Here is a 12,642-nt window from a genome sequence, read left to right on the forward strand (position 1 = left end):
TGTGGCCTTCAGGTACAGTGTTCTTTATTATAAAACAAAAAGTCTGAAAGGCAAATCTGTGTGTGTGTGAGTTTGTGAGTGTGTGTGAGAGAAGCGATTATAGAAGCGCAGAGAGAAAAAGTGCAGCGTTGAAAACCTCCCCATGCTAAGCTAACGGAGCCGACTGTCTCCTTTTGGGTTAGCTAGTCATCTGACTGATGGCATCACATTCACAAGACTACAGCTGGAAATGAAAAGCCGCTCAGTACAGACTGCCTAAAGCACATTCTGAACACGCTAAATAACAGGGATACATGAGCTTAAGTAAGTGACAGCTGTAGAATCGCAAAACGGGACAAAATAGACGCATAATCCAAATATATCAGCTTATTTTGGTATCTCATGGGGTTTATTCTGATAGATTGTGAGCATACGGTATCTAAAAATACAATAATAAATGAAAGCACATGCAGTCAATTCTTAAATGTTGAAAATGTTTTGTTTTATCCACGATTTCATGGTGAAAAACGTGAGAATTGTCCATGATAACGCAGATTAAAAAGAAATCCATCATTAATGTTCGCGCTAAAGAGGTTTAACATCAAAGACGAGTCCCTCGTGAGTCAAAAAAATATACATAAATACAAAGTCTGATCGACGTCCTTCTCTCTTCCGCTTCTGTTGGGAGTTTTCAGCAATATGATCATTAAAAAGCGATAACAGTTCCTTCTCATATAACAAGTACAGGCATTTATATCATAAACATTATCACAACCTTGCAAATGCATCGTTTTTTTGGCCACGGTATTCATGTCGATTGCACAGGAAGTAACATCAGATATGTATGGAAGCTTATTTCCACCACATTCCCATCACAATTATTATTTTTCAGTTCTGAGAAATACAGGAATTGTGAGATACAAGCGAACAATTCTGAGAAGAAAAAAAGAAAATTGTGGTATTTATTAAATTGTGGTGTAATTGGGAAAAAACTCAGAATTGCAAGATATAAATAAACTTGCGAGAGATCAGCTCAAAAAGACAATAAATAAATTGCGAGAGAAATTCAAAATGGCTATACAGTTAAAACAGCAATATATAAACTCAATTTGAATAAATAAACAGGACAAAAAGGAACTCAGAATTGCAAGAGGAAAAACTAAATTGTGAGAAGCGAACAGATTAAAATTGAGAGAAAAAAATTACAGTAAATTAAGAGCTGTGAGATACAAACCTGGAATCGTAAGAACTGGGTTACATCATAATTGCATTAAATAAACGTATAATCGTGGGATTCAAAATTGCAATAAATAAACAGAATTACGAGATTCGGTCAGAACTGTGTCGAATGAAGAAAGACAAATAATTACAAAAAACCTTTTGAATTTAGAGACAAAGAGTTGTAAAGAACTCAGGTTTGCTTGAAATAAACTCAGAGTTGCGCAAGATAAGCTCGCAATTGCAAAAAACTTAGGATTTTGCAAGAAAAGATCAGAATTAAAATCAACTCTAGATTACGCATGAGATGAACTTAAAATTTGTGCAAGATTAGCTCAGAATTACAATAAACTCAGGACTGTGCCAGTTCAGAATTTAGGATTGTGTAAAAGATAAATTTAGAACTGCGCATTAGATAAACTCAGCTCAGAATTACAATAAACTCAGGACTGCACAAGATATAAACTTAGAACAGCACAAGATAAGCTCAGAATTTTAGTGGACTCAGAATTGCGCAAGATAAACTCGAAATTGCACAAGCTAACCTTAGAATTACAATAAACTCAGAATTGAGCTAGATAAACTCAGAATTAGAATAAACTCAGGATTGCACAAGATAACTTCAGAATTACAATAAACTCAGGATTGCGCAAGATAAACTCAGAATTACAATAAACTCAGGATTGTGCAAGATGACCTAAGAGTTACAATAAACTCAAGATTGTGCAAGATAAACTCAGAATTACAATTAACTCAAAACTGCGTAATATAAGCTCAGAGTTAAAATAAACTCAGGATTAGGTAAGAGATGAACTTAGACTTGTGAATGAGATAAACTCAAAATTTGCGCAAGATAAGCGTAGAATTACGACAAACTCAGAATTGCTTAAGATAAGCTCAGAATTAAAATAAACTCATGATTGGGTAAGAGATAAAATTAGATTTACAATAAACTCAGAACTGCGTAAGATAAGCTCAGAATTGCAATAAACTCGGAATTGCGCAAGATGGGCTCAGAATTATGACAAACTCAGATTGCGTTAGATCAACTCAGAATTGCAATAAGCTCAGAATTGAGCAAGATAAACTAAGAACTACAATAAACTCAGGATTGGTAAGCGATAAACTTAGACTTGCGAATGAGATGAACTCAAAATTTACGCAAGAAACTCAGAATTACAATCAACTCAGAATTGCAATAAGCTCAAAAATGTGCAAGATAAACTAAGAATTACAATAAAATCAGAATTGCGCAAGATATAAACTTAGAATTGTGAATGAGGTAAAATCTAAATTTGCACAAGATTACGAAAGATAAGCTCAGAATTAAAATAGACTCAGGATTGCGCAAGATAAACTCAAAATTAAAATAAACTCAGGATTGCGCAAGATAAACTCAGAATTAAAATAAACTCAAGATTGCGCAAGATAAACTCAGAATTAAAATAAACTCAGGATTGCGCAAGATAAACTCAGAATTAAAATAAACTCAGAATTAAAATAAACTCAGGATAGCGCAAAGATAAACTGAGAATTGTAATAAGCTCAAAACTGTGCAAGATAAACTCAGAATGGCTACAATGCTTAGAATCGCAATAAACGTTGAATTATGCAAAAGATCAACTCAGAATAGGCCAAGTCAAGCTAAGAATTCAAAGAGAAACTCAAAATTATGAGACAAGTTTGTAATTCTTAAATAGAAACAGAAAAGTCCAAATTGTGATATATATATATATATATATATAACCTCACAATTCTGAGAACAATAATTAATTACATTTTTGTTCATTCGGTGGTGGAAATAAGTTTCCACAGATATGAGACTGTCTCACATTGTGGCATTCGAAATGTAAAAACATAAGGCATCGTCAGCAACTCTGCCTTCAGCATACAAATCATTGTGTACTTTATACTAAGTAGTTACCACAATCCAAATCCACCCATCCAAAAAAAAGCAGGGTGAGCAGGTTAAAAGTCTTTTTCATACATAAATACTCCTTACAAAACATAGCAAACCAGAGCAAAAAACAAACAAACGGAGAAAACAAACATATTGGCACCGATCATCTGTGACAGTGTACTATAAAAATAGTTCCTTCTTTTTCCTGGTGCCTGATTAAAGCAAACACAGGCATGCAAGAGACGAAATCTCGTTGTGGAAATATCCCAGACCGTCAGGATAAGCACAACCCAATCATCCAGCATTAACAACTGGTTTTTTTAAATCAATTTCCTTCCTTTTTTAGCTCTTTCGAAATGTGCTTTGAACACTTTCTTTAAGTTTACAGTATCATACAAAAAGTGCACTCGGCTAATCTGTGTCAGAAATGCTTTGCGTGAGAGAGACTTGTGCTTGTGTCTTGTTTTTTTGACCTGTGTGTGTGTGTGTGTGTGTGGGGAGGGGGGGTCGTTTTGTGGTGTGTGTGTGGCTTTAAGCCCTTTTCTCTGTTCTCCAAGCGGGCTGTTTGACAGCTGGAGGACGTGTGCAGCTGAGGTGTGTGTGTGTGTGTGTGTTTGTGTGGGACATCTCCTTCTTAGTGCTCTGTTGTCTCTCTCAATGCTAACGTGAGTGTGCGAGTGTGTGTGGTTCAGTCCTACTACAGCGAGTCGCTGGTCTCCAGGCCCAGTCTGCTCATGTCGGAGTGAGACGGATCGGTGTCCTCGTCCTCTTCATCATCTTCATCGTCATCATCCTCACTGTGGCCTCCCATCATGACCTGCTGCATGGCCAGCGTGGCGCCATCTGATGAAAGCGTCTGCAGGCCGTCTTCCCCCACACCCACGGTTACTGTGGTGCCTGAGAGTCATGACAACAAAACCATTACAACCTTAATATGAAGAGCAAATGATGGCTCTGAACAATTCAATTACGGCCCTATAAACATATATACAGTTGAAGTCAGAATTATTAGCCCTCCTGTTTATTTTTTATTTTTGCCCAATTTCTGTTTACCTTAGAGATTTTTTCAGCACATTTCTGAACATAATAGTTTTAATAACTCATTTCTAATAACTGATTTATTTTATCTTTGCCATGATGACAGTAAATAATATTTGACTAGATATTTTTCAAGACACATTTTTATAAAGCTTAAAGTGACATTTAAAGGCTTAACTAGGTTAATTAGCTTAACTAGGCAGGTTAGGGTAATTAGGCAGTTCATTGTATAACAATGGTTTGTTCTGTAGACCATTGGAAAAAAATTGCTTAAGGGGGCTAATAATATTGACCTTAAAATTGTTTAAAAAAACAATTAAAATTGCTTTTATTCTGGCCGAAATATAACAAATAAGACTTTCTCTAGAAGAAAAAATATTATATGAAATACTGTGAAAAATTCCTTGCTTTGTTAAACATCATTTGCGAAATATTTGAAAAAGAAAAAATTGACAGGAGCTAATTAGACTTTAACATTATATACATATATATTGATTCCATTATCTTTACTCATCCTCCACTTGTTCCAAACCTCTTTGAGTTTCTTCATTCTATTGAACAAAAAAAGAAGATATTTTGAAGAATGTTGGAAATTGGTAACCATTGACTTCCATAGCATTTCGTTTTTCTACAATAGATGTCTGAAGCAATTGGTTTCCAACATTCGTCAAAATATCTTCATCTGTGTTCATAATAAATACTGGAAACACTTGAGGGTGAGAAAATTCTGAGATATAATATAACAACGCAATTATTTTCCGAAAAGGGTATATGCGGAGGGAATTTAAATTTGGCAGTAACCTGAGGTTCAGCGCTTCCTGTGAACTGTATGCCATTATCAAATTGCCCCGTTTAAGGTCTGTTTTCTTTACAAACAGCAATCTCCACTGGCTGAGTGATATCCGATATAAAGTGGGTCTCAGATTGTACAAGAAGCACTGCATTAAATTACATTTTCCCCCGCCATGTCTTTAAAATATGAACATTTATTTTACCCCAGTATATAGCTTCTGCGCTAGCCTGCTAATCCTGACCGTGTGAGTGAACAGCTTTTTGTCTCGTTTTATGCTTGAACAACTAAATGAATGCCAAAGTCTATACTGACTGTATTTTAATTAGATTATAACATTGATGCTGAAAAAGGAAACGTATAAAATGGAAAAAAGTCACATTAACCGTTCACCGGAAGTTTATCAGTATGGGAAGAAATACCAGCTCTGCATAGACGCTAGTGTTTGACTGCGTACATTTTCTGTGCTTTGATCATATTTAGTTTTAATTGTGTTTCAGCAGATATAATCTAAATGTACTTGATAAAATCTGTTGATAAATTATCAGGATTAACAAATTTAATTCAATTCAAAGCAAGAAGGTCGCTGGTTCGTGTTCCAGCTGGGCCAATTGGCATTTCTGTGTGGAGTTTGCATGTTCTCCTGTGTTCGCGGGGGTTTCCTCCGGCTGCTCCGGTATGCCAGAATAGTTGGTAGTTCATTACGGTGTGGCGACCCCTTATAAATAAGTATACTAAGAAAATAAATTTAATTAAAATACATTAATAGATGAAAATTGCAAATATCACAAATACTCAGTTAATAAATAATATGACAAATTAGTTTTTTTTATTAAAATTTAAATTTGTTAGCATTACATAATTTTTTAAGTTAAATTAAGAAATTTATTAAATAATTAAATGGTTATTAAATGAAGATAATTGTGAAAATCATGTGCTACCAATAAATAAACATCACCAATTATTAATATTTAATTAGAAACAGTATTCATACATTCATTTTCCTTCAGCTTAGTCCCTTTATTCATTAGGAGTCACCACAGCGGAATGAACCACCAACGTATCCAGCATATGTTTTACACAGCAGATGCCCTTCCAGCTGCAACCCAGTACTGGAAAACAGCCATCCACACTCTACGACCAATTTAGTTTTCCCAATTCACCACAGCGCATGCCTTTGAACTGTGGGGGAAAACGGAGCACCTGGAGGACACCCACGCCAACACGTAAAGAACATGCAAACTCCACACAGGAATGCCAAGCCAACTGACCCAGCCGAGGCTTGAACCAGCGACTATCTTTTTGTGAGGTGATTGTGCTACCTTGACACCCCATATTGTAATACTAATTTATTATAATATATGATACTTGGGCAGCTGAAATTTATCAGGGCTGATTTAAACTCCCAACAATTTCATTAAACACCTTTATAAAAAGTGTCAAATTGCCAAAAATAAATAAATTAATTAATCTCAAAGGTAAAAATGTAGGCCATCTATAATAGATTGGTTTCCAAATCATTCAATGAAGGAATCGTCTTTTAATAAATAAATAAATAGTAGCAAACAAAACTTTTTCTGATATACGTAATTCATTGGGGGTTGCTAATGTAAGCATCAAATTACCATAATAATCATACAGCAATGTGCTAAAGCACTCTGGAAACCACACAGATATACCACACGGCAACCATCATTTTTAAATAGGAAGTAAGCTGCGAACAGCAAATGCATTTTATGCTCAGCTCAAACTAAACTAATTCTGCTGTTGTAATGCCTGATGTTATGGTCGTACCGTCCTCCATGGTGACCTGCTGCTGGGACACAGAAGAGGCGAGTGAGTTTGGCCAGAAGCGCTGTAAAGGCCGCGTTTGGGGCGTCTTCTTCTTGCTCTTGGGTGTGTCTGAAGAGCTGGCGTCCAACATGGGCTGAAGGATCCGTCGCCGGGCGTTAATAAACCTGAACACATCAATCAGATACCAATTACCAATAAGCCAATCAAAGGCCATCCAGATGACTACATCAACCACAACAACTCACCAGTTGTTGACCTGCAATAGCGTGAGGTTAGTCTGCAGGGCGATCTGCTTCTTCTCATCTTCTGTTGGATAAGGGTGCTGGGAGAGACAGAAATAAGATACTTTTGCTTCGTATGGGTTAAGACCTGGATAAACGCCAATGAACAAATAAATAACTGTGACACTAGCTATGTTAACATCCAAAGATGCGATTAGATTTATGAGCAAAAATGGAATATCGCATAAAACATTAGCTAATAAAGCCGTGGTCACACTGCGCTCTTCTCCCCATAGACTTCTATTCATACGCATGTGAATGAGTCAGACCAGAGTTAGTGAGTCTGACCGGAGTCAGTGAGACCAATAGTAGTTTGAAGGAGCTCACCAGCTGAGGTATTTTTTTCAGAATATTGGCTTTGGTAAGTGGTTTTGAACTCCCAACAAACTTAATTTTGGCCTAGTTTTTGACTAAATGACTTCATAACTATTTGCTCCATTTTTAATTAAAGAAAGCAGCTTGCAGGCTAAATTATACTTAAGCAGTCTCCTTTGAATAAACACAAAGAAACCTGGTACAAACATACAAAGTAACTGTGATCAGATACTTTCTTAATTGCTGTTTTCTGACTGCTGTGTTTATTTTGTTATTGAGAGGAAAGAGCGTATATTTGTATAATCAGCCAAAGCCCCACTTTCAGCATAACTGGTTAATAAACTGAAGTTATTTCAGACCCCTAACTGAAAAAAAAAAACAAGAACGTCATCTCGAGTGCATCAGGGCCTTCAGATTGTTTATTTTTACACTCTCTATATGTTCACTTTCTCTTTCTCTGCTTCATTTGAACAATGTCTCTCTGTGGGCCAGCCGTCCTAATAGATGCCTGACAGAAAATCTCGCCGCCAGGCCCTTCAGTGATCAGTGCTCTCTCCTGATGCTCAGTCATATGAGCTGCTGACATTTGTAAATGTATGTGTGTGTGTGTGTGCTTCATAAGCCAGTCATCTTCAATTTACACGCTCACTTAATTCAACAGTATATTTTATATCAAGCATTTCTTCCAAACAATATCAACTTCAATCTCAAGATCATGCTGTTTGCATCTCAATTGACTTGTATTATGTGATGTGACACTGTGGTAAATTTGTATTTTTTTTTTTATGTGAAATGGCAAAGGTTAGAAAATGAAGGCAAGACACTACAGGGAAATATCTATTTGCACTTGTCAGTTGTCAGATTTTGTGTTTATTTGGGTGTTCTTTCAGTTTAATATACTGAAAACATTGAAAATACACTTAAGTTTAGTCAACTTATGTCTGATTTATCATAGATTTCTATTACGATATACATATTTTCTCTCTTAAAACAAGTTTTTTTTATGTTATAAATCCCCACTTCAGCAGCACTTATATATAACAAACATCACAGTTTTATTAACATCTATATTCTTAAGTGTTTTTCCAGAGGGATATGTTCATATATAATTTGATTGATTGATTGATTTTTCTATAAAGATAGTGAAAATGTATTAACTGGCTGAATGTATTATTAATTATGGAGTGATTAAAGTGATATATATACAGAAAACCCCGTCTATAAAATCAATACATTTTTATAAAAGTTAAAACTTTTCAACTTTATTTTCAAATTTGTGTTCAAGACATGTGAGCAAATGAGCAAATATTTAATGTAATCATGTCTCATTTGCATATTTTTCAGCATATCTTTTTTTCCCGCATTTCATTCAGTCAAGTATGAACTCATCACTGTCTCGCAAACTGCGTCACCTGACCTCCCGTCTGAGCGCGTGCCTCTGCCCAGGGCCAATCCATTCATCATCAAAGTGAAAGGAAGCTCACGCCCAACAAGACGCATATGTGCAATGAACTGATTGTGGATTAAAGCTAATAATATTGTAAATTATGTTCAATTTTTTACCCAGACCGTTTCTTATCCTCAGTGTCAGTATAGGGTGTGTGTTCACCGATGTGCACCCCAGAGTAGAAATGATCTCATCCTGTAGCGCTAAGAGTTGTGCATGGCTTTCAGTGCAATGTAAACAAGATACGTTAGACGAATTATTACAAATGATTAAAATGATTATGCATGTATGAACACAGATGATGACAACAGTTCATTAAATACTTAACTAATGTATAGCTTAAATTAATATTAGACAAAAAAAATATTTATTTTTATTTGTATTTATTTATTCATTGTTTTGTCATTTATTTTCATATTAAAATTATCACTCAAACTTTTTCATTTATTTACTACTATTTACTTACATATTATTGTTTTTTTTTTATTAAAGGTGCAGTAGGTGATTGTCTTCAGAAACATGTTTTGTTGTGCTGGTTGAAAGTCTCTTCACAGTCCAATAGTAAAGATTAAAGTAAAGGATCTAAATGTATTTATATGTATTTTGTTTATTCGCGGTAAAGCATAAAACTAAACAATGTACATCCAATTAAATATTGTCGGGCCGACATCTCCCATAATTCCAATAAGTTGCTCAAACTGCCTGTCAGCAAATGTAGATTCGGACTTCTGCGCATCTGTTCATGCAGATCCGCTATTCGCGCGTGCCCGCCTGCATGATCGCCGCACGTTCAAGAGACAATCACAGACGAGGTGAAATCAAATGCTGAATTTGAAACTTTTGAAAATCCTGAATCAATATTGGAGTTACTTTTGCATGCTAGAGGAAGGACGACACCATAGCTAGTCCTACTGTTAGACAAGTAATGTTCTGTTGAAAACTATTTTAGCCAGGCTAAGCTTATGTTAGATTGTGTTGTGTTATGAATGCTTATATGCGTCTTGTTCAGCCACTGTAATCTTCCGGCGAAAGATTGATGTGACTATTTTCAGTTTTATAAGGGATGTTTTACATTATTGATAATATAGATTTTTATTTAGTTTAACAACAAAACATCAGTAAATATCGCTATTCCGTCTAACCGTAATTTCCATGACTTTTACAAAACCTTGTGAGTTTTTCTGTTTTTCCAAAACTTTTCCAGGCCTAAAAAAATGACATGTGATAATTCCATGACTTTTCCAGGTTTTCCATGACCGTGTGAACCCTGTTTATTGTATTTATTATCCAACAAAATCATCTCAATTAATTTAATTTTATTCAATATTTCCAAATAGAGCTGGTGCAAGTATACTCAATATCGTAATATGTATTGCATTATCACGAAAATTCTAGTTTCGACTTTAAACGTGTCGAGAACCATTGCTGTCTATGGAGGATGAGGGAGCTCTCAAAAGTTGTGCTTTGATGATAAATGAAGGTCTCAGGGAATTGAAATGACACGGGTGATCCAGTAGCCAGGAAACATCCAGGGTGACACTCAGATTAAAGGTTGGCCCACCCAAGCAAAAATATTTTAAAGCTGAAAAATCCTGCATATAAAACATGCAATTCATGTGGAATATGAATGTAATTTGATGTTGATGATTAATAGTGCCCTTTAGTCTTTGTAAGTTTGTCAGTCAAATTTAAAATCTCCAACCATTGGCCTAAAATGGAACTATCCAACTAATAATGGGCACTTTTGACTCGATTTGCAGTTTTTTTTTATTAATTTTCTTTGCAAAATGAATGATGGATACTTAATGTCAGCTCACACCACGTTAAATCAATTACTATATCATCAGAGATTATAAATATAAAGAAATTAGTTGTTTTACACTTAAGAGTAGGCACTGAGGTCCTGATATCACTAAGGTCTACCCCTCTTGGCCTCCAGACATATAAAAGGATTACTTATGCACATCACCTCAAAAACAGAGGAGAATGGCCCTGAAGGTACCGGTACCGGGTCCGCAGAGTTTAAGTGGTTAAGAGAGCTCTGTAACTTGGTGTAATTTTTTCTGTTGAAAACCTATCAGACACTATAAAACAGTGACAAACCGAAGGATCTGACTTACACCAATGTGCTGGAAAAGCCATGAACGCATGACGTTGGTGGCGTGTTTTGGAAGGATGCCTCTCTTGGCTTTAGACGAACCGTCCTCCTGACTGAAAAAACTCAGATCCTGGTTGAGCTGCAGCTGAAGCTGTGTGCAAACCGACGCAACATGAGTGCTAATGCCGTTCATATTGGAATAGAACATGAAATCTGTGCTGCTAAAGAGCCAAATCAGTATATTAAAGATTAAAACAGTGTGTCTCACCTGTGAGTTCTGGATTCGTACTGTTCCAGGTGACAGAGTTTGTGTGACCACCTGCCCCTGTGGAGTGACTACTGTAACGGGTTGATATACTGTACCACCTGTGCAAACAAACACACACACTCACATGGTCAACGCAGGGCTAAACGTTTACTTTTTCAATACAGAACTTGATGAATGTAATGCAAGTTAATTTATTCATTCATTCGTTTTCCTTCAGCTTAGTCCCTGATTGGGGACCCCACAGCAGAATGAACCGCCAACTATTCAGTTTATTCAGTATTTTGTTATTAATTTATTATTATAATAATTATTTTATAATTTATTATAATAATTATTATTAAAATAATTATTTTTTTTATTCATTTTCACTACAAAAGTTGAAACATTTTTATTTTAAACTGTATTTGTTTATTATATTTATGGAATTTTGTTTATTCTAAACCTTGAATCAAATGTAATGTAATGTGTGTAATTATATAGTGCATTTATCGTGTATGGCCATACACCCAAAGCACTTCACAATCATGAGGGGGGTCTCTCCACACTACCATCGGTGTGCAGCATCCACTTGGATGATGCTATGGCAGCCACAGGACAACGGCGCCAGTGTGCTCACTACACACCAGCTATAAGTGGAGTGGAGAGACAGCGATAAAGCCAATTCTGTGGATGGGCAGGATTGGGAGGCCATGATGGTTAAGGGCTGAGAGGGAGTTCGGCCAGAACACTGAGGTACTGAGAGACACAGAGAGCACTTGTATTTGTAAACATATAAAGGGTTAGGCTTTTATTGATGGTCTCTCTTATTTAAAGCTTTAGCATTCATGCAGCTGCTTTGTCCCAGAGACATCCAAAGGCAGAAACGCGAACCACAGCTGTATGTGTACACATTTGACTACATTACAAACTCTGTGGATGGATAAGCATCGTGAACAACTTTGATGAAAGCATATAGAGGAACACTTTCGCATGTCGAGATGTACATAACATGTGTGTGTGCTGGCGCTCACTGGAGCACTTCTTCCCGTGCACACGCGTCAAGCAACTGAAGCAGAGCTTGAAGGTAAACAAACAGCGGTTTATCATCAGCATTTTATCAATAATTTTTTTACACAGGTGGCATTAAGAAGAAACATAGAAATGTTATTCGACTAACATCTAGTAGCTAAATGTGTCTGGAAAAATATTCATAAACATAATTTTTTTTTTATAAACAGCATCTGATTGTTCTGATTGGCTGGACTAGACGTCTCAGGTCAGCATGTTCTAAGCATGAACAAACTCTTTCCGGCAATTTTCCTTCTGCGTTCACACAGCAGCATTCTCTGTGAATTTCTGAGAATGTATTTACAGAGATTTTCAAAAAGGGCCTGTTCACACATGATCCCTTTCTAGAAAATTGCTGGTAATTTTCCAGAAAGGTCTGTATGTGTGAAAAGGGCTACTTGCTCTTGCTTTAGAAGATATTTTGAAGAAAGCTAAAAACCTGTAACCATCAACTTCCATAGCATTTG

At 36.0% G+C, this 12,642-nt stretch overlaps 1 protein-coding gene across 9 annotated transcripts in view; it reads right to left on the reverse strand.

Moving 5' to 3' along the window:
* pknox1.2 (pbx/knotted 1 homeobox 1.2) overlaps positions 1 to 12,642 on the reverse strand; it is a 23,893-nt gene continuing 11,251 nt past the window's right edge. For 6 of the 9 annotated variants that reach the window (XM_009294000.4, XM_702776.8, XM_073954345.1 and 3 more), the window contains 5 exons: positions 11,129 to 11,226; positions 10,883 to 11,011; positions 6,965 to 7,041; positions 6,720 to 6,883; positions 1 to 3,994 (listed from right to left, as the gene is read on the reverse strand). In XM_009294000.4, coding sequence (XP_009292275.1) covers positions 3,795 to 3,994; positions 6,720 to 6,883; positions 6,965 to 7,041; positions 10,883 to 11,011; positions 11,129 to 11,226 — 668 coding nt within the window. In that variant the 3' untranslated portion in view covers positions 1 to 3,794. Of the gene's footprint in view, positions 3,995 to 6,719; positions 6,884 to 6,960; positions 7,042 to 10,882; positions 11,012 to 11,128; positions 11,227 to 12,240; positions 12,607 to 12,642 lie in introns of those variants that run through there. The other 3 variants (XM_073954349.1, XR_012408070.1, XR_012408071.1) reach the window with 3 other exon arrangements.

This window comes from Danio rerio, chromosome 1 (assembly GCF_049306965.1).
Source record: "Danio rerio strain Tuebingen ecotype United States chromosome 1, GRCz12tu, whole genome shotgun sequence".
Classification (NCBI taxonomy): domain Eukaryota; kingdom Metazoa; phylum Chordata; class Actinopteri; order Cypriniformes; family Danionidae; genus Danio; species Danio rerio.